Source organism: Equus przewalskii, chromosome 12, assembly GCF_037783145.1.
Source record: "Equus przewalskii isolate Varuska chromosome 12, EquPr2, whole genome shotgun sequence".
Lineage (NCBI taxonomy): Eukaryota > Metazoa > Chordata > Mammalia > Perissodactyla > Equidae > Equus > Equus przewalskii.
The window spans coordinates 20,970,819-20,993,377 of record NC_091842.1 but is presented as its reverse complement, the minus strand read 5'-3'; the positions used below and the strand labels follow the sequence as shown (position 1 = coordinate 20,993,377).

Genomic DNA, 22,559 nt, shown 5'->3' with positions numbered 1-22,559 from the left:
AGGAAACAAGGATCAAAACAAAATGAACACACCAACTGGGGAAAAATATTTGCAAATCATAAATCCGACAAGGGGTTAATCTCCATAATATATAAGGAACTCACACAACTCAACAAGAAAAAAACTAACAACCCAATCAAAAAGTGGGCAGAGGAGATGAACAGACATTTTTCCAAAGAAGATATACAGATGGCCAGTAAACACATGAAAAGATGTTCAACATCACTAATCGTAAGGGAAATGCAAATCAAAACTACACTAAAATATCACCTCACCCCTGTTAAAATGGCTATAATCACCAAGACAAAAAATAACAAATGTTGGAGAGGGTGTGGAGAAAAGGGGAACCCTCATACACTGCTGGTGGGAATGCAAACTGGTACAGCCACTATGGAAAACAGTATGGAGATTTCTCAAAAAATTAAAAATAGAGATACTCTACGATCCAGCTGTCCCACTGCTGGGTATTTATCCAAAGAACTTGAAATCAGCAATTCAAAGAGACTTATGCATCCCTGTGTTCACAGCAGCATTATTCACAATAGCCAAGACGTGGAAACAACCCAAGTGCCCATTGCCTGATGAATGGACAAAATCATCCCATTCGCAACAACATGGATGGACCTTGAGAGTGTTATGTTAAGCGAAATAAGCCAGACAGAGAAAGAAAAATACCGTATGATTTCACTCATATGTGGAAGATAAACAAATACATGAACAAGGAGAACAGATTCGTGGTTACTAGAGGGGAAGGAGGTTGACAGGTGGGCACGAGGGGTGACGGGGCACATACATACGGTGATGGGCAAAATAATAATGTAAAACTAAAATTTCACAATGTCATAAACTATTATGACCTCAATAAAATAAAAAATAATTTTAAAAAATTTTTAAACATTTTGAATTAAAACTCAGGAGATTTTCCCGTAAGAACCCAGATTTTGGCTTTCCCTGAATGCCATGCATGTTTCTCCGTGGCAACAACGGGCTGCTGCTGGGCACGCTCTGCCAAGTTTGCCACGGTCCTCATGTTCCCTGTTGTACTCCATCTGGCAGCTTTACCCACTTATGGCACCCACACGGTCCCTGTGGGCAGTGCACTCGAGACCTCTGAGCTGGAGTGACGAGACCACAGGTCCTGGAGTTCCCAGCCTTGTTCTCCCATCTCACGTCTGACCCTGGCAGCACAGAGCCCTGGGGACCAGAGGGACCCCGTGGACAGGGCACCGAGGTTCACGGCAACATGCATGGACCCGCGTGGTAGAAGGGCACCTGGACGGCCACTCCCCAGCCCTGTGCCTCTGTTTTCTCTACTGTAAAATAGGGGACAATGCTAGCACCTGCCTGCACAGGGCTCGACAGAGGTGATGTGTTTGAAACGATGCCTAGCACGTGGTGGGTGCTGGGTAAGGGGGAGCCATTGAGTCCATAATTCCCGTCTGCAATTTCAAATCCCCAGGAGTTCTAGACTCCGAAAGCTTCTCCATAACTCACTTGGCCACAAACCTGACTTGGCCTGAACTCATTTAGCAGCAAAGCATGACCTGAATGGATGTGAGGCTTTGACTGTCTTTATTTATCCCCCAGCATGAATATTCATGTGTTGTACTGCAGAAGTATGAATGTGTTTGCTTACAGGTGCCGCCCTGGCCCCTGCTGGGGGTTGATGTAAGGGATGGTCTATGTTTTATGTTAGCTCCCCAAACCTGAAGATGTGTGATGAGGATGATGATGACACAGACTAACCCCATCCCCTCTCGTCTGACATTGCATAAGACCACACAGTTGCAGCACAGCCTCAGGCAAAGGCAGCAGGGAGAAAAGCCCTGAAAAATTCTGAAGATGAATCTTCCACCAGCCCAGGAGGATGGGAGCGTCGAATTAGACTCAAGTTCCTCCTTAAACCCCCGGGTGCAGGGGATGAGCATTGCACGGGCCAGGGTAGCTTTAGAGGACTGGGTGCGGGCCCACTGCTTAGGCCACTGCTCATGGGCACAGGAGAGGTTGGAACAGGGAGTTGGAGAGGGGCAAAGCCACCGAGGGTTTCTCACCAGGGCCAAGTGGGCCCAGCCCTCTTGCAAATGCGTAAGGCATTTGTCCCAAATCAGAGGAGGCTGTCCTGGCCCCTCCCTCCCTCAAATGTTATCCATGGCTCCAGTCTGCCCAAACAAACGCAGCTGCAGGCAGGTACAGCTCCTGTCTGCCTTTTATATAGTAAAGAACTTGGCTGGCCTCTTCCCCTGGTTCCTGGGAGGGAGACTCTAAATGCTTGGAATTTCCTGAGTAATAGGAGTGTCTTTGTTGTTCACTGGACCCCAGATCACACCTGAGTTTATGCTAATGAATGAGATGACTCAGGATGGCGGCGGTCACCAGAAAGACCAGCCATGGGATTAGAGGGTGAAGGCTGTGAGCCAGACCCCTCTGGGAGGGCTGGGGCTGGAGACTGAGTTCAAGCAGGTGGGCGATGATTCGATCAGACATGCCTACGTAACGAGACTCCAGTAAAAACCCTGGACGCCAGGCTCGGTGAGCTCCCTGGTTAAGGAAACCTCTGAAGTGCCAGGAGGGTGACGCTCCCAGATTCCATGGAATCAGGTGCGTCCAGACCTCTCAGGCCTCGCTCTCTGTGTCTTTCCTTTGACTGGCCCTGATCTGCATCCTTTATAATAATCCTGTAACACTGACGACAGCGCTTTCCTGTGTTCTGTGAGCAGTTCTAGTCAGCTTTCGAACCTGAGGGAGCTGGGGGAACCCTGACTTTGGAGTCAGCTGGTCAGAAGTGAGGGTGGCCTGGGGGACCCCTGACCTTGTGGCTGGCATCCGCAGTGGGGCAGTCTTGCTGGGGCCCGTGGCATCTGACGCCAGCCCTGGGTGGATGGCAGGGGTTGTATGGCACCAGCTGGTGTCAGAACACCCCCTCTTAGCCTCGATTTGACCTTCTGTGGCCGACGCTGTCAGTCCCCCACCCACATCCCCTTGGCCCACACCAGAGGTCACCTCTAGCCTTGGTGGCTTCTTTCCTCAAACACTTGCTTTCTTAGGTGGAGAAGGCAAGAAATGCTGGAGAGTTACTGCCTCAGGGGTGACCCTAACCAGTGACACACGGGAGCTGGTGAAGAAATCTGCAGCTTTCTCATCCCCAGGGGACAGTTCTCAGGGCTGTCCTACCCATTCTCTCAGTGGGCCCCCGGCAGGACAGAAGCCCAGTTGCCCACAGTGGTCACCTGCTAAGCAACACTCCCTTTGTTGGCTCTCCTCCCTTCCTGTCTGACTTCTCCTCTCTCCCATCGTACTTCCCGGACTCACCTCCCAAATAAACTACCTGCACCCAAATCCCCATCTTCAGGTCTACTGTGGAGGAACCCAGTGCAGACCTCTGCCGTTCCTGGGGCTCTGAGTCCTTTAGCTCCACTGCTGACCTCCTGATAATCTCCCAACTTAACAAGCTGTTAGCACTCGCAGTCAGCCAGTTCCTTTGGCCAACCACTTGTCCACCATTGCATAATAATTGTGTGTGGTCCATGGCTAAGCCCACACCATGGTGTGCCTCGGGAGCCAGGCCTGGCTAATCAGAGTATTTCATCATCTGGCATGCTGATTGTTCAGAAATGAGTCTATGAATCTACTTGGTCCAATCATAGGCCTCCTTGGAATTTTGCAGGAGCTGGAAAGGAGTTCTCTCTACTTCTGGAATCTTACGAAAGCCTGGAGCCGCTTGTGACCAAGTGGAGAGGGCCTGACTGAGAATCATGCTAACACAAGAAGGCTGAGTTTGAAGATACAGCTTCCTGAATACATGATCACTTGGATGCAGTCATACCTGAAGCCTAACCCCCTGTACTTTTCAATTACATGAACCAATAGATTTCCACCACTACCCCCTTTCTTCCTTCAGCTGATTTGATTGGGTTCTTGTCACTTGCAATCAAAAGAATCCTTAATAAAATGGAAATACTCATTTCTCTGACTTAGACCCTCTGCATTTTTAGACACAAAGATACAGGAAAGTGGGGACAGCCCAGTGGTATAGTGGTTAAGTTCACATACTCCACTTCGGCAGCCCGGGGTTCACAGGTTTGGATCCCAGGCACGGACCTACATATGTCAAGCCATGATGGCATCCCAAATACAAAACAGAGGAAGATTGGCACAGATGTTAGCTCAGGGCCAATCTTCCTCACCAAAAAACAAAACAAAACAGAAAAGTACTTGCTCTCTAAGGTATGAGCAAGAGACCCAGTTTGGCCAGGGCAGGGGGACTGAACAGAGGGACTTATGGGCGTGGGATTCTTTCAGCACAGGCCCAGGGCGGCAGAGGGGGCTGGTGGAATTAGGGTCTCAGAAAACTCATCCTCTAATATTACGTGACAGTTTACAGCAAGAAGTTCCAAATCACCACACTAAGAGTAAGCACCAAGAAAAAGCTAAGGAAGCAAGTGAAGGGTGGACTGGGGAGGAATTCAAGACCACAGGAAACCTCACTTGGAGGAAGCTGCGGTGACTGAACACAAAACTTAGATGCCAGCTTGCCGGTGGCCAATGCAAAGGCTGGCAGGCGGGGTTCCCCAGCTCGCCTTCGAGTCCCACCAGGTGCGAGGCCAACGGCTCTGCCAACGTGCCTTCCTGGGACTTGCGCACTTCCTGCCCGGCGCTGGCCACGGCCCAGGGAGCTGCACTTTGCAGGCCTCGAAACTCGGGTCCTGAGGATTTTGGTGGCCCCACTGGTGTCTGCAGAGCAGTGGGATTTGCACGCTTTGTCCCTCAGGCGCCAGGCCCCCAGGTCCCCAAACTCTGTCCAAAACACTGGCGGCGTCCACCTCGCCAGCCGTCCAGCAGCTTGCTCTCAACTTACAACTCACTCTGAAAACAGCTCCCGAACCAGTTCCAAAGAGTCATCTCGCCTGTGGTCGTTTTTTGTTTTATCTCAAAATTTCCTTTTCTCGTCACTTAACAAAATACTCTTGCTGACTTCTCCACAGGTCTGATTATTTCCCAGAAATGGTCATGTTTCTCCTCATGTCAGTGCGGTTTTTACTAAAAGCCCACAGTTAGCTGGGCCATGCGGGAATTCTCCAAATGACTTATATTTTTTTCCTAAGTAGATCGGCCTCATTTTTCAGAGGAACTGGGGAAGAACAGACATCTGCCAGCCTGCTCTCACATCCCTTCTGGAATATAGGACCCTGGCCACTGTGGGAAGGGACCATGGCCCAAGGAGCTCCGTCTTCTCCAGCACACCTCAGCTGAAGTCACAGGACCAGACTGGGGGCGGTGTCGGGGTGGGGGACGCTGGCAGCTGGAGCCGCAGCCAGTCTGGAATTGGTCTTGCTCAGTCCTGCGAGAAGCAGAAAAGCCGTGGCCCAGTGCAGGGCCACATTATGACTTTCATGGGCCCATTCCTCCATAAAAGAAATATTAAAAATTACATTTATGGCTGCAATGGTATAAAGACAAATATAATCCAGTCCAGATTCATTCATATATCTTTATTATTACTATATTCATTTTTTTCCTTCCGATTTTAAAAGCAGTCAAAATTAAAGCATCATGTGGGTCCCTAGAAGCACTGTGAGCTCCAGGCCCAGGGCCAGTGGGCCACGATCACAGCCCGGCACCCAGCCCTCGGGCCGCCCCGCGCTGTACAAGCACCATTCTCTCAGGAACACGGGCTTGGGAAGACAGCCCTGCTGGTCCAGCCCTGCACCCCTTCTCCCTTCACTGAAGAGTCAGAACCCCTTGGCCATAGCCTCCTTGTGACAGGGCTGGTCCCTGAGGCCATGCTCTGCCCCTCAGTTTCTTAAGGACAGCTAGGAATAACAGTAACAACGATGACATCCTGAATCCTGGGTGCTGAGCCCTGTCCAGTACGCTTTTTGTGGGCAAGTCAGTTTTCTCATCTACAGAATGGACATAATGCTAGGGGCTCCCTCACAAGGACACCAGGAGGAGTAAAGATATTAACCCACATGGCAGACTTAGCCTGGTGCCAGCGCATGGTGGCATCTCAGTCAATGCTGGCTATTACGATTAATCATAATCAACTGGTTCATTATAATAATTAATTACAATAATTGGTTCGAGTAGGGGCTGCCCAACTCTACTTTCTCCTCTACCCTAGAAGGTGTTGACCTTGTGCTGAGGACCCCTTGGTGTGAGGTGGTCTGGCAGCATCAGAGCCCAACGCTCTGCCCACAGGGACTCAGTCGATGGGCTCTCCCCTACCCTGCTCACCCACTCCTTCCCCTCCTTTAGGAGCAAACCAGAAGCCCACACCACCTCCTCCAAGCCCCTCACCACCCCTTCTCCTGTGCTCAAGGGGCTCCCAGAGGCCAGCTGCCCGGTCCCCCCGGGCCAGGCAGGTCAGAGGCTTGGTTCTCTCTTGGTATTGGGTTTCTCTGGTCTGTCTTCTCTGAGGCATGAACACAAACTGCCTTTTCTCTACCACTTGCTGCTTGGTCTTATTACATCATCTGGTTGCTACAGACCTCTCAGTTACCGTTTTTCGAGGACTTAAAAGTCTTCTCCCCCGATCCTGGTCACTCCTGTAGCTCAATGCTGGGAAAAAGGGCACACGCTTTGAGGCCAGCAGGTGCCAGGTTTAATCCCAGCTCCACAACTGACCAGCTGTGTGACCCTACGGAAGTCAATTAACCTCCCTGAGCCCTGCATTGTTTACCTGCCTGAACTTACAGAGACAATCTCATTTTCTTTAGCAGTGGGACTCCCTGCTGGAAGGAAACTCTGATGAGCACTTTGAGGCAGGGGAAGAGGCCCCACCCCCACCCCACAGGAGGCCTGCTCGGAGAGCTGGAGATGGTGCCTGGGGCTGACCCCGCCAGCTTTTGTTTGTGACTGGAGTGCGCAGATGAAGGGGGAGGGCCAGATGCTGGGTGGAAGGAAAGGAAAGGAGAGACAAGCCGAGGAGGGGAAGGAGCATGAACACCCCTCAGCACGTCACAGCCCACCTGTTTATCATCTCCCTCCTCCTGTTCTCTTCCCACCTTCCCCATCTTGGGGGTACCACCACTCATCCCATCCCAGGCCAAACGCCAGCTAGGGGACAGCCAGATCAGGAGCTCTGGCCATCTGGACCTCTGAGCCCCTCCTCAGAATAATGTTTCCAGCTGCATAAAATAAAACACAGAAGATTACAGAGGAAACCAGTGATACTGAAATACACTTAGCAAAATAGTCAAACAAAGGTGTGCACAGGAATCTATGTGCTTCTTCATTAGCATATTTGATAATAAGGTCCAGCAGAAGTTCTAATAAGTATTGCACTTTTTTTGAAGAAGAAGAATACTGGTCCTGAGCTAACATCCATGCCCATCTTCCTCTACTTTATATGTGGGACGCCTACCACAGCGTGGCTTGATAAGCAGTGCGTAGGTCCGCGCCCAGGACCCAAACTAGAGAAGCCCGGGCTGCCGAAGTGGAGCACGTGAACTTAACCACTGCACCACCGGGCCAGCCCCAGTACTGCACTTCCAAGGGAGAGCACTCCACGGTATCTGCCATCACCGTAGCATATATGAAACTTGGATTACTGTGCGTGAATGTGGCCTCCATCCATACTTGAGGGACATGCTCAATGTCAGGTACAAGCTAGGAGAAACAGAGATGCAGCTTTCCCCTACCAGGCTCAGGGACCCCTTGAATTCTGTGGACTCCCAACTAGGAACCCCTGACCTAGATTCTCTGTTTTCCATACCCCCGCCCCGACCCCACCCACCTCTCCTGATCAGTCCACAGGTCCTGCTGACTTCACCTCCTGGCTGGAGGGTGTGCGTGTCTGCATCCCCCATTTCCATGGCCACTGCACCGGGTTGGGGCCTCATCCTTTCTCACCTCCTGACTGGCCTCCTGACCTCTACTCTTGCTCCACGCCATCCAGCTGCACGTTAAACCCTCATCCAGAAATGCAAACCTGCCCATATCGCCCTTTGCTCTGAATTCTCAGTGGCTCCCTATTGCCTATGTGGTAAACTCTAAAGACAACCGCACGGCACCAAGACGCTCACCCAGCTCGCCAGCCACACTTCTCAAAACTCCCACCCTCCCCACTGTCTGCCTTCCTACCATTGTGAACTACTTGAAGTTTCCAGAGTATGCCACCCCACCAGGCCTTTGCCCATGCTGTTCCCTCCACCTGAACGCCCTCCCCAGGTTGTCCATCAAGCAAATGTTTATATTTTTTCCAAGTCTCGGCTCACATGGTGCCTTGCCCATGCCCCACCCCACCCATGCCCACCCCCTGGGCAAATGTGGTGCCTCTTCTGCCCCACTGCCCCACGCCCACGCCCGGTACACAGAGCTCAACCCACCATGTTATAGTCGTGTGACGAGTCTTTCTCTCCCAGCACTGCAAACCTTTGACGCCCCCAACTCTAGTACAGTGCCTGGTGCCCAGAGGCCTTCAATGAGCGTTGGTTGAGTAAATGAATAAAAGATGAAAAAAAAAGAATAAACAGGCTCTCAGTCCTGAGTAGCTGGGAATGGGGTGAGCAGGAGCCAAAACTGACCCTTCGCTATGAGGATCACTGTTTTCTTTTCTTTTCTTTACCATTATGCCTGTGAATGACAAGTTCCGCATGTTTTGATGTATGGAGCGTGCTGTAATTTCTTGAATTCAGCCCTCTACTCTTTGAGGGATCCCTCTGTTATGTACATATCCTAACTGGGGGGTGATTATTTCCCTTACCAAAAGGTTTATCATTTCCGTTTCCTTAAATAGAGAGTTCTTCCAATGCGTGAAGAATAGGATTCGATTTATAGAAATTTAATTCACATGTGGCTCTTTAGGAACAGATGTCTTCCGCAGCCAAGCCAGCACTGTCTGTCAGGCCGCCTGACGCTGCTGTCTACAGCTCCTTTACTCCCTCTGGCGCACTCCCTGCTTAACCCCTTACCACTGGATCCGTTGAAACTGCTCTGGGCACCTGGCCCCCTGATCCAGCGGCCTTTTCCTGGAGTCCCCCCTCTCCACCTCCCTGAGTCACAGGATGCTGCTGACCACCCCATTCTTCCTAAAACCCTCGAAATCCTTGGCTCTGTGGCCTTTGCCCACAATCTCTGCTCCCCTGGGCTTCCAGACGTGTTTGTTCATCTGGCTTCCTCCTGGGCATCTCAAAGGCAAATGAGCTAAAGCAGGTGAGGGCCCTCGCCCATCAGGACCCCCTTTGACACCCCTGTGAAAGACACACCCACCCGCCCATGCTCACAGCCACCTCCCACTCCCTTGTGCCACAAATTCAATCCATCACTGGCCGCATGGCGCTCACCTCCTGAACACATCTCCAGCTAACCCATCTCTCTTCCACATGTGCTAGGGCCCACGAGCACTGCAGCTGTCTGTTTCTGGTCATTTCTATAATCCCAGTCCTCAGCACCATGCCTGGCATGTGACAGACACTCAATAAACACGCGCTGAATGATGAAGTGAGCAGACGAATTCCATTTTACAGACTGTACAACTGAGGCTCAGAGAGGAGAAGCGATGGCCCAGTTGGAACAGCCAGGCCCCAGGGCAGCTCCGGCGGCCTTCCTTCTGCTCTAAGCAGGGTGCGTATGGAGTGTTCTGGCCGGGCCTGGGCCCCCGCTTACCTGAGAGCACCGTGAAGACGGCCGCGAAGGCATTGAGCTTGAGCCCGTCGATGACATTGCTGGACTGAAAGAGCTCCAGACACATGAGGCTGAAGCCAACCACCAGCAGGAGGATATAGAGCACCTCGGAGACTACCGACAGCCACAGGACCCCTGCAGGAGAGAGGCAGAGAGGCCGTGAGAGTTAGAGGAGGGACGCACGGCGTGGGCGGGGGCGGGGGCAGGGAGTGGCTCTCCCTGCATGCACCCCACCCTGCCCTTTGGCCGGGGTCACCTCGTTGTTTTATATAAGACCTCAGTTCTAGGGTGGGTCCTGACTGGGAAGATGATCACGGCCGCCCATCCACCTCAGCAGGACCCGCTGTGCAACCTGAGCCTCAGTCAGTCGGAACCTGGCACCCTCGGTTGACGGGTACTGGCCCAGGATGGCCTGCAGCCGTCAAGTGGGCCCACTCAAGTAGGAGGGGAGAACTTGCATCCTGCAGGTAGACAGACGAGAGGCTGTCTTCCTCTTCTCATCCGTTGGATGACCGCTGTTGGAAGCCATCTACGGCCAGGAGGGCCCCTGCCCTGGGATGAAGCTGCTGCTGCAGAGCAGAGCAACGGAAAGACCACATCATGGGCCCAGTAACCAGCCCCGAGGGCGTCCCTGTGGTTCAGCCTGTCAGAGTGATGCTCTCTGTTACCTGCAGCTGTAAGTATAACTCACACACATCATGCTTGCTCTCAAGGGACACCTTTTATCTGTACTGTACCCTACCCCACTTTTTCTAGAAACCACCAGTACTACTCCCACAGCTTCAATCTCGTGGTTCTCCCAGGAGCTGCCATGTTCTGATGTGGTCCTGCCTTCCAGGGCATAGCTGATTGGTCCATTATGATCATGTGACCTAGAATTGGCCAATCAAAGCCCTTCTCTAGTAATCTGAGCTTGGAACCACTGAAGTAGGAGGGAAGAGAGGCTCAGATGAGACTCTGGGCATTCCTACAGTGTGAGTGCCTGGTTCCAGCCATTCCTGAAGGCCAGCTGCTCCCCTGCCCTCTCAGTGGTTTGGCTGTTCAAACCTTCTTTGTATTCCCTAAAAAACTACAGTTCTCTTTTCCCCTAAATTGGTCCAAATTGGGTTACCATCATTTGCCACCTAGTTTAGGAGGCATCTTCTGTTCCTCCCATTCCACATTATCCGCTCTTCTCCCTACATGCTTTTTATTTGGAGAGCCCCTTCCTTCTCTCAGTCTCTGCAGGTCAATTGCAGTTGACTCACATCCTGGCTTCACATTTGGGCACATGACTCATATCTGGCCAGTCAGAGCTCCATGTCCACCCTGACTCTAGTCGTTGGTTCAGGACGGAACCTCTCAATGCCTCAGTTTCTTCACCTATAAAGTGAGGATAACAATAACACCTATCTCATTGTATTGTGCTACGCAGATTCAGTTACACAACAATGTAAAGAGTTTGTGCCTAGCATACATGTGAGCTCAATTCATGGGTATTGTTACAATTGTTGTACAGGAGGAACAGTCTGGGGACTGGAAATGGAGCCCAGGGCTCTTCAGTGAGGTTAAGGCTAGAAGGAGAAATGACATTGTGGGAGCAGATAAGATTTCTGAGAAAAAGGGTAGAGGATGGAACACATCCACCAGACTTACCTTCCAAGCCTCACTACCATACAGTTTGAGCAAGGCCCACACTTTACAGAAGGGACCATGGACCAGGCTAGGCCAGACAAAGATGGACATGACCCAAGTCAGTTCAACCCCAAGTTAGCCATAGGACTTTTGCTGGAACTACTGAGAAAGAAAGTTCTTTTCTTTCCACTGGGTTTGAGACTGGGAAGATGTAAGGATGAAACTGACTGAGTCACAAGTGGCAAAGGTCTTCTTGAGAGCAGAGCCAATGCTAAGGAAGACAGAGCCAAGAGATGGAAGAAGATTGTGTCCTATGGCATTGTTTGAGCCTCTAGATCCAGCCATGCCTGAAGCTGCCAGTTGTTTGTTCTTTCAGTCACTTGAACCAATTAATTCCTTGTCTTTGCCTAAGCCATTTGAGGTAGAATTTCTATCATTTACAACCAATAATCCCCATCTTCAGCCTTTCTGTTCTCTGAAGCTGTCGAACATGTCCTTCCTGCCTCCCTGCCTTTGCACAGTTGTCCCTTCCACCTGGAATGTCCAAGGGGCAGACAACATATATTGTTTAGTAAACAAAGCAAACAGACAGCGGTTTCTGAGTCCTGATCTGTTCCCTGACAAAGAATCCAGATTCTCAAACACCCACTATCATTCCCAGCACAACGGGGCTTTAGAGCTTTGGAGAACTTTTCTTTTTTTCCTTTTTTTTCTTTTGCTACAAAAATATCGCATCTCCTGGGCAATCCCCTGGATTTCTGTAAGAGAATCATGTGCTCCTGGCAGCTTAGATGTTGTTGAAACACCCTCTGGCACCATGCACTCGCAGCCTCCGAGGCCCTGGGCCGGCCGAGGCCCACCAGGCAGCGGGAGGAAGGCAGGAGATGCAGGGTGAGCTGGGTCATGCCAGGAGGGCGGCCGTCCCCCGGGGAGCCTACTCTCCCTCCAAGCAGCCTTCACCTCCAGCTGCTGTTGCCCTCCTGGTGGGCAGAGGCCGCCCCTCACCATGGTGTGGCTCACTGACTCAGCCGACTCGGCCACTCCCCCGGGGGTGCTCTCCTCCTGCCCACGTGGGCCCCGGGTGTGCCCCCCCATCCCACCTCCCCTCACAGCAGGGCCCAGCTCTGCTCTTTCAGAGGGGATGGGAGATGGGTGGGCGTGGGGGGTTGGGATGCTCTGAAGGAAGTTAACCATAAAGAAACAGGCAGGGGGATCTCAGACGCCTGGCTGGGTTATTTATGGTTGTTATTCCCACCAGATTTATTTTCCTACCTTCCCTCCAGGCTCAGAGCATCTATCTCAAATTTTTAGCCGACCCAAGCCAAGGAAATGAATAACAGTAATCAGAAAAAGAATTGTTGTTGTTGTCATGCTAATAGTAGCAAAAATAGTCACAACAAGACCCAACGGTCATCAGGCACTTACCACATGCCAAGTCATACTGGACAACGTTGGCGCCCCACCCAATCTCCGATGCCTCTTTTGAGCGTTTCTGCCTTTGAAGGATTGTTCTTGGGCAATTGGAGTCCATTTTGCCCATCTTCTTTCAGAAAGTGCCTGGAAACTCACATTTCCCTCTGCACTGTCGTCAGCCGGTGGCTGTCCACTGGCCCTGCCCTACAGCTCTGGCTGAGACAAGCCCAGGGTGTGACCGTGCTGCAAAGCCCCAGCAGGGCCCAGACTGAAGCTGCCCTCCCCGGGCCTGGCCTGACATCGTCCCCTGCTTGCCTTCCTCCCTCGCCTGTCCTGCGTCCCCAGTTCCCTAACCACTCTCCCTGGGGCATTTCCTGTCTAAAGGACTGGCACGTGGATCCTCACGGCAGGGTCTGCTTCTAGGGACCCAGACCTCAGACACTAGTCACGTGCATTATCTCCCCCAGTCCTCCGAACACCTTTGCAAGATAGCGATGTAGGACCCATTCTACAGATGAGCAAACTTCCGTTCAGAGGGATTAAGTGACTGGTCTATGCCGCTAGACAGTGGTATGGTCTGGGTTCAGATCCAAGCCTCTCTGACTCCAGGAACCACCACGGGTAAGGAGGCTGTAAGCTGGCAGAATGGAGTGGCCACTTTGAAGTATATCATTCTCCACTCTTAGGCTGGTCACCGGGGACCGTCTGGGTGTGGGGCGTAACGGCTCTCATCTACGTGCTCTCCAGCATCCCAAACAATTCCTGAACCAGGATTCCTGCAAGAGGATGGCCTCTGAGCAGGATAAGGGAGCCATGGTTCTCAGCAATGTCGAGCCCAGCTGGCCACCAGGTGTGGTGGGGAAGGAGGCCACAGCGAAAGGCAGCTGGGTCTTGAGGACACTGGAAGCCAGGCAGGTGCAGGCGCGGTCCTGACAGTCTCAGCAAGGGGAAGGAGTGCCCGGGGGCCCACTGGGGACGGATGTGCAGTGGGGCCTGCTGTACTCCATGCAAGACGATGGCGGCCTGAGCCGTTGCGACGGTGGGATGAGAACAAGCGGGGAACTTGATAATTCCGGAGGGGCGGGCTCGGTAGACTGCTGACCCATGAATGCGGTGGCAAAGGAGAGGGAGGAGTCCAGAGTGCAGCCACGTTTCCAGCTTGGGCAACTGAGCAGACATGACATTCTTCACTGAGAATGGGACAATGCTAAGGCAGGGAGGCGACAAGGCCTCTCCTGCACATGCAGAGTCTACACCAGCTGCGGGACCTCCAGTGGGGCTGTCCAGGAGGCCGCTGGAGCTCAGACAGAGATGGCAGCATTGGCAAGCCGTAGGCACTCACTAAACATCGGCTGTGATTGTCAGAGATGGCAGCTGAGGCATGGGAGTGGGTGAGATGCCTGTGAAAGCAGGCGGAGCAAAAGAGCCAAGAGAGGGAGGTGGAAGCCAGGGGAAGATCAATACTCAGGGAGGGGCGGGGGAGCAGCTGTGAAAGCGCAGTGACCCCGTGGGGCCCCGCCCACCCCTGCCCTCAGCACCATGGTGCGCTCTGCCCCCTGCCAGCTCCTGCAGCTCTCTGCCCAAGGGCTTGCCTGGTCACCAGAGCCTGTCCCCATCCTTCACCTTCCTTTGGGGCAGCTGGACTGTTGGCCGTTGACACCACCCTGGCCTCCACCCCAGCAGCAGCCCTCAACCAATGCCTGATGTGAGCCGGTGGGTAACACTGGGGGTGCCATCTTCACATCTGTGCTTCCCACTGGGGGAGGTGTTGTTAGACCCCAGCATCAAATTGTCTGATTCAAAGTGTGAACAGCTATTCACTTTTCCACCATTTTTTAAATTCTTATCACTTTAATCAAAAGAGTCTCTGTTTGGTGCTGATGTGTCCTTAACACCTTTCTAACATTTGTTAATTATTTAAAACAAGTGAAGGCTCAGAATCTTCAGCACTTCCTAGGCCGACTGGAAGAACATTCTGACAGGTGCCTTCTGTGCCGGCGATTCTCTATGGCCCCAATCCTGCCCCCTCACCCCAGCCCATTGCTCTCCAGCCTTCTGCCCTGCTCCATGCCCCGGGGATGGGCTCCCCAGAACTGCATGACCAGGCTCCCTGGCCTCTGGTCAGCAGTGGGGGAACCAGATGGAAACTGAGGGTGGGAGGAGAGAGGTCAGCGTGTTTCTGCCCCGCTCCCTCTCTGCCTCGAGCCACTTCTCTGGCAGTGGCTGCATCCTCTTGCCCATGGCTACAGCTCCCGAGGCTCGTCTCCCAGCTGCAGCTCTTACAGGCTCCAGAACGCTCTTCCACCCTTTCTCCTTCCCGCCCAAGGCTGGTAACAGCTCCCCTCTGTTGCCAGCCTTTGGGGGCCTCAGATTCTCTAAGTCCTTCCCACGCCTAAGTTCTTTCATTAAAGTGCCTCATTTGGACCACTTGGGGGATTCTGTTTCCTGTAGGGACCCTCCCTGGCACATCATTATTATGGCAAGGGATGTAATTAGAGGCGTGATCTAAGCCAGCAGTCTCAGGGTGGGCCCCAGCAGCAGCAGCAGCAGCAGCCACCCTTGAGAACTTGTGATGCAAATTCTCGGGCCTCACCCCAGACTTGCTGAGTCAGGAACTCTGAGAGCGGGACCCACCTGTGTTTTAACAGATGATGCTGATGCACACTCCAATATGAGCACCACTGATCCCAAGTTCCCCTCTAAATGTACACATGAAAAAGTGAGTCACCTTCAGGAAAAACTGAGTTAATGCTAGAGGGTAGGTGTTGGCATCTGGCAAATAGAGAGAAGGCGGAACGGGAATAATGAAACAAGTGGTAATCGTTGCGTAGTGCCTGTCCCACAATGAGCGCTCGCTATTATTATGAGTGTCACAGAATGCACGCGTGTGTTAATCAAGGAAGTTGCAGAGGCAGAGGGCTGGCAGCTCCGGGCTCGGGCTCGGTGGCCGGCCTTGCCTTGCTGACTCTGGGAAAGGCTCAGTAATCACAGAGATGACTGCTTCAAGTCTCTGAAACTTGCCACTAGTGGCTCAATTTGCAGCCGAGAACTGGTGACCTCCCAGGGCCAAAGAAATGAAATGATTTCTCATCAGGTGCGGGGCCTGTGGGGTGACAGCTAATCCTGTTAGCTGCACTTTTTGCCTTTTTACAAAACAGCTTCGTGAGGCCAACTCTGACCTTCCATTGATGGAATTGACGGGTCTGCAAGAACGATTTCCCTTTCGCCCTGGATCCCTCTCTCGCTAAGCTCCTTTCCAGGGCCGGCTCCCTGGCTGAGTGGAAAATCATGGGCGGGACCCATGTCCTGGATGTGTGACTTTGGCTGTGGTCTTACCGCTATGGCCCTCAGTTTCCTCATTTGAAAAAAGGGCATAACAGACTTGTCGTGAGCATCAAATGAGACAATATCTATAAATTACACAAGCCTGACACTTGGAAAGTACTTAAGAAAGTTCAGTATTACTTCCTAATAAGTATAACTATTAGCAGTTATAATAATTATAAGAGGTGGTGAGGCATAGGGGTGAAGAGCAGGGACCTGGGCCAGGCCACCTCGGTGGACACCTCGCTCTGCCAGGTACTAGCTGGGAGACTAGGCAAGTGACACACTCCTCTTGGACCTGTTTTCTCTTTGTAAACTCGGGATAGATATAGGACCCACGTCGTGGATTATTTTGAGGACAAAGCGAGTGAATCGATGAGTAAAGAGCTCAGGGCAGCATCTGGCAAGTAGTAAGTGTTACATAAGCATTAGCTGTTACTATTGTTGTCACTGTTATTCCCACGGGATGTGGCCAAGGGGTAGGCAGCCTGGAACAAGTGCGTTTCAGCCACCAGACAAATAAAAGGGGAATTGTTGCAAAATCACACGAAATCCCAAGACACAACAGCATTTCCAGAGAAAACATTTTTTCCCCCAAAATCCATCAGTTTAATATGTCAAATCAATAAGTCATGGCGCAGTGGCCGCTGGCTGTGGGCTCGGTGACATGCCCCCTGAAGCCTAGCAGGTTAAATCATGTAAATGACGCGGGCTGGGACCTCTGAGGCTGAGCTCCGTGACAGCAGCTGTTTGCAAAATGTCGATGCTGGAAGCTCAGGGGCAGGGATACACCGGGGCTGGGAGGAGAAGGCCAGAGGCTTTGGAGAACCATAGGGAGGGACTTTGGGGGCCGCTGGGCCCCCAGCCCTCTGTCTATAGATGAGAAATGAGCCCAGAGAGGGGTTAGGACATGCTCACATCACAAAACTGGCTGGGGGCAGGTTAGTGTAGTGGCGGGTCTTCCACGGCCTGGGCTCCTTGATGTGGCCTGACTGGGGGGTGGGCTGCCTCCATCAGAAGCACAGGGATGGAGGTCTGGGGGAAAGGGGCCGCCTCGAAGAGGAAGCTGCAGTGAGACCAACGGACGGTGGCTGCACTGCATGTCAGCAGCCTGAGTTTGAGCCTGACGCTGTGGGACCTCGGGAAGGCCCCTGTGCCTCTGTGGGTCTCAGTTTCCCTCCTGGTAGAACAAGGGGACTCTCAAACAAGCTGCCAACAGGCCGAATCCAGCCCTCAAAAATGTCTTGTTTGGCCCACACAGTATTTTAAAAATATCTGAATTCATTATCAACATTTAAAAATAGGAGACTTCACATAAAAATCCAGATTTCTGGATTCGTTTGCAAAATGGTTAGCTACAGCAATATCTGACCCACACGCCACACTATGGCGACTGCGGGCCGAGCTGAGGCTGCCCTCCTCAGATTGGGGTGTGCTTCCGGGTCACACAGACCTCACCTGGCCCTCGCCTTCAGGGACCCTGCCTAGCTCTCGTAAACATTTGAGTTTACAGCTCTCCATACAATGATGTCTAAAGTCATTTCTACCCCTCACAGGCTGCAGTGATACAACATTTTAAGACCCTTTATGGTCCCCCCTGATATTTACATGTAGGGGTGAAATAGCCAGCAAACTCTTAGTTATCTAGCTTCTTCAGGGAATGGGGGTTCTAGCAAAACCACGCCACCCCACACACGAGGGCGCCAAAAGGTTTCAAAGAGTTAGATTAAAAGGAAAGGCATTCAGCTCTAAAAATATGGCCAGATGGATTTAACTGAGCCAAGAGCATAGATCTGAGAGCCACTCCCAAGGGTCGTCTTATCCACTGCAGCCCCACCTCCTTCCCACGAAGGCCTGAGAGGGCGGGTGCCTTGCCCAAGGTCACGACACTGGAATCCTCCTTTAATGAGTCAGATAGAACCCTTAGGCTTTGACTGGAGGTCACGGTGGAGACCCGCAGCGGCGGCTCTCTGAGACGTGTAACAGAGCGAGTGGGGACAGGATGTTGCTCAAACGCCAAACAGCTGCTCTGGGAACGGCCTGGGAGGGGCGGTTTTCCGTGTCACCATCTTTTCGAGAGCCATCCTTTTCTAGAGACTTGTTACTCAAAGCGGGGTCCACAGACCAGCAGCAGCAGCCCCGAGGAGCCTGTGGGAAATGCAGAATCTCAGGCCCCGCCCAGACCTACTCACTCGAGATCTGCATTTTAACCAGATCCCCAGCTGATCTGGATACACGTTCAAGAGTGAGGAGCACTGCTCTGAGGACGAGGTTCAAATGTCTTGGTGTGGCATTCAGTGCCCTTGACAAGCAGGCCCAAGCAGCCCTGCCCACCTCCACTCTTGGCACCGGCTCCTTGCTGGCCATTTCCTGTCCTCCTGTGCCCAGCATGGTCCTAGCCTTTGGAGTGCTGTGCTCTTCTGGGGTCTGCTGAATGACGGTCTGCAAAGATATCCACATTCTCATCTCCAGAACCTGTGACTATGTTACCTTACATGGTGGAAGGGACTTTGCAGACGTGATTATGACCTTGAGATGGGGACATTATCCTGGATTATTCAGATGGGCCTAATGTAATCATAAAGGACCTCATAAGAGGAAGGCAAGAGGGTCAGAGTCAGGAATAGGAGATGTGACAGCAGAAGCAGAGGTTGGAGTGACACGAGGCCATGTGCCAAGGAATGACGGCGGCCTCTAGAAGCTGGAAAAGGCAAGGAAACAGATTTTTCCCTGGATCTTCCAGAAGGAGCACACCCCTCCCAACACTTTGATTTTAGCCCCATTTGAGGCATTTTGGAATTCTGATTCCCGGAACTGTAAGACAATAAATCCATGTTGTTTTAAGCCACTGTGTTTGTGCTAATTTGTTATAGCAGCAATAAGAAACTAATACACCTTTCTTGGTTCAAGATCACCTCCTCCAAGAAGCCTCTCCTGATCACCCCAGCCCCCACTGAGGTCCCCAGACAGACCTGAGCAAGGAAGGAAGTTTCTCCACTGCTTCTAGGTAGGTGCCTTGCTGAGGTGGAGGGAGCCTGGACTTGGGGTCAAGCAGGTCTGGATTTGACCCTGGACCCTCAGAGAGGTTAGATCTGAGCCTCAGTCTGGCTGTGAAATGGCTCTATAAACACTACCAATCTCACATTTTTCTGGGCAAGCTAAATGAGATCATGGCTGCAACCCCCCAGCCTAGCTCCTGGCACAGTATGGGTCCTCAGTAAATGCTGGGGTATCACTTTGACAGGCTGGGCCCCGAGGAACGAGCACTTCTCCTCTGAGCTCACAATTGGCTGAGCCGGTTCATCTTTGGAGCGGACTGGGAAAACGCCCTTTGCTCCCCAGCTGCGCCAGGCTCCAGTCCCTGTCAATCGAGAGATGAGTCTGGCAGACGTGCCCTTTAGATACGGCTCTTTTGGAATCTGAGGACAGTCACTGAGCATGTGAGCTGTGTCGTGGTGACCTTGGTCTTCAGCATCAGACTCAGTGATTTTTCTTTCTCTTTAGGACCCAGAAGCTGGCCTTGAAAATAAGCTCCAGCCCACACAGGCTGGGGCCTGGGGAGTTGCTGGTCAGGGGAGTGTGGTGGGAAGAACCCAAAGTGCAAGGTTGAGTTCTGGCCCCCAGCCCCACCCCGGCCCCCCATCTTCCTGGGCACATCCTTCCACCTCTCTGGGCCTCCCCCTTCCGCCATCGCTAACATGGACTAGCTGTGCAGGCAAAGGAGACAGGATGAGCTAGGTCAAAACTTGCAAACCGGCCTGAAGACAAGGTTTTTTGTTTCGTTTTTTGAGGAAGATTAGCCCTGAGCTAACTGCTGCCAATCCTCCTCTTTTTGCTGAGGAAGACTGGCCCTGAGCTAACATCCGTGCCCATCTTCCTCTACTTTATATGTGGACGCCTACCACAGCATAGCATGCCAAGCGGTGCCATGTCCGTACCCGGGATCCGAACCGGCGAACCCCGGGCTGCCGAGAAGCGGAACGTGCACACCTAACCACTGCGCAACCAGGCTGGCCCCGAAGACAAGGTTTTGAGATTTTTTTTCTGTTTTCTGGGCTTTTTTGTTGCCTCTCTTTCCCTGTCTGTCTGCCTCTGTATGAGTCTCTCTGTGTCTCTGTCTCTGTCTCTGCGTGTGTCTCTCCCTCTCTGTGTTTCTGTCTCTCTTTCTCTCTCGGTATACATGGTATTTTTTAAATTTTGAATTAGATGCCAACATTTAAAACTGGGAAAATCACTTGAAAATCTAGATTTTTTTAGAAAATCTGGCAGACCAGGGCCACATTCCCACATGAAGACAATGGCTGGAGCTGAGTGGCAGCCGCTCCCTGCAGGAGGGGCAGGTGCCCCCCAGTCTGCCACGGTGCCCACCCAGCCCTATAGTTTCCTGTCGTGGAGGCCGAGGTCTGTGGCCCAGGGAGTCACCCAGAGTGCGGCAGGGCCTTCACAGTGAGAGCTGGAAGAAATCGGTGAGAGGGGAGACGAAGCCGGGCACTGTGAGGAGATGAAGCCAGGCACTGCGCCAGGCAGGGCTCCGGGAGGAGGCGGGCCCAGGACCCCGGGAAAGGCGCTGCAAGGGCCTCTTTCTTACTCCAGCTGCTCGCTGCTGCCTGGCGGGAAGAGTGGTCCCCTGAAGACGCATCTGTGAAATAGAGTGAGGCTGGCCACTGCAGAGGGGAGAAAGGAGGAGCATGCTCACCTGCTGAGAGGTGGGAGTGTGCCCAGAGGGTAAGGGCACAGCCTGGGGAGTCAGACCACCGCAGGCAAACCCCAGCTTTGCTACTGACTTGCTGTGTGGCCTTGGGCAGCTTCCTTCACCTCTCTGAGCCTCCACTTCCTCATCCACCTCAGAGGGTGGTTGTGAGAATTAAATCGGACACTTAAAGAGGCATAAGCCAGGCTTAGCTCATGACAGGCCTCAATACATGCTAGCTCTCCCCACTTAACAGGTGAGAACACTGAGGCTTGGAAAGAAGAAAAAGAAAAATAATCTCACCTGTCTCAAGGCTGAGAGAGCCAGGCTGAGGAGGTGGTAGGGACACTGTCCGCCTGGTGGTCCAGACTCAACACCCGCCCAGGGTCCCGAGATCAGGCAAGCTCCAGCCCTCCACCCTTTGCCTCTCTATGGCCCCTTGCTGAATCTGGGGTCCCCTGTGGCCCTGATGGCGTTCTGACCTGCCCTCCCCAATCCTGACCTCTGGAGTGAGTGTCCCTCCTCCCTTGAGCCTGAAAAATAGCAGTCACTGCACCAAAGGTCCCACGCCAAGACTCCGGGGGCTGTGGAGGGGAGCAGGGTGTGGATCTAGCCCTCTGGGAGCCGCAGATGTAACCTGAGGATGAGACACACCCCCGGGCACGACCACCAGGCCTCGCACGCCCCAGAGAGTGCCGAGCACCATGCTGGGCCCTTGCAAAGAGAAACTCCTCTCATCTCCACAACCAGCCTCTGACTTGGGTGCTGGTGTGATCTCCGAGTTATAGATGAGGGGAAACTGAGGCACAGAGAGGTGAAGTTCCCGGCCCAGGATCTCAGCTAGTAGGTGGCAGAGCTGAGACTCACGGCCGGGCCAGCTCAGCTCCGTCTGCACGACAAGCCCGGCTGGCCTCAAGACCCTCTGTGCCAGAGGGAGAAAGGGCTCCACTTGACGCCCCCTGGGTGGCCTTCAGGAGAGCTGTACAGGTTCCATCTCACAGGAGAGGATGCTGAGGCGCAGAGGAGGATAGTGATTTGCCCAAGGTCCCACAGCACAGGCAAGAGGAGTCAGCAGTGGCACCACGCTCTGTCTGTGCCCCCTCCTGCTCTCTGCAGGGCTTCTGCAGCTTCTCTGGACCGTGGACCCCTGTGGCATTTGATGAAGCCTAAGGACTTTTTCTCAGAATAATGTTTTTAAATGCATTTAACAAACATGCACAGAATTGCAAAGGAAAGCAATTATATTGAAATGGCATTATCAAGACATTTTTAAAAAATCAGATGTATAATATTAACCGACGTGCTTCTTTATTAATGCATGAAATAACAAGATTTAGTGCAAATCTAAAACTTCCATTAAGTTCGAAGTAGCAAAGAACAAAGTGATATTTCAAGATCTCAGCAAACCCTGTAATGCGATATGAGGATTCTGTCATTCTGATTAGCGAGAAATTCCTAGGTGGGGAGAGGACTCCACTTATCACAGAGGGAAATGCTAACTGCCAGTTAGAGGCTAGTGAGAGTCAAAATAGAATATTTTGCCACTCAAGTTCTTAGATTCTCTGACTTGTGTCCACTGACCTCTCGGGAATTTCCAGGAATAAACCCTAGCTCCCCAGCTGGCTTCCACGTCGTCAAGCCACTGCCTACCGTTTGACATCCCACTCACCCACCACACTCCAGGCACCTCAGAGCCTTTGCACTTGCTGTGCCCTCTGTCCAGAATGCTCTTGCCCCAATGCTGCTTGGCTGATTGCTTCCCAGCTCAGATGTCACTGACCACTCCATCTAAAGTAGCCACCCCCCCAAGACACACAGTCACTTTCTATTCTTCACCCTATTTTATATTTCATTATTTGAAATGGTGATGTCTCTTGGTCTATGTATGTGTGGT

At 52.4% G+C, this 22,559-nt stretch overlaps 1 protein-coding gene across 2 annotated transcripts in view; it reads right to left on the bottom strand.

Annotated features, from left to right (window-relative positions):
• GSG1L (GSG1 like) overlaps window positions 1-22,559 on the bottom strand; it is a 211,959-nt gene that overhangs the window by 70,584 nt on the left and 118,816 nt on the right. For both annotated transcript variants that reach the window (XM_070566511.1, XM_070566512.1), the window contains exon 3: window positions 9,607-9,759. In XM_070566511.1, the coding sequence (XP_070422612.1) occupies window positions 9,607-9,759 (153 nt within the window). The remainder of the gene's footprint in view (window positions 1-9,606; window positions 9,760-22,559) is intronic.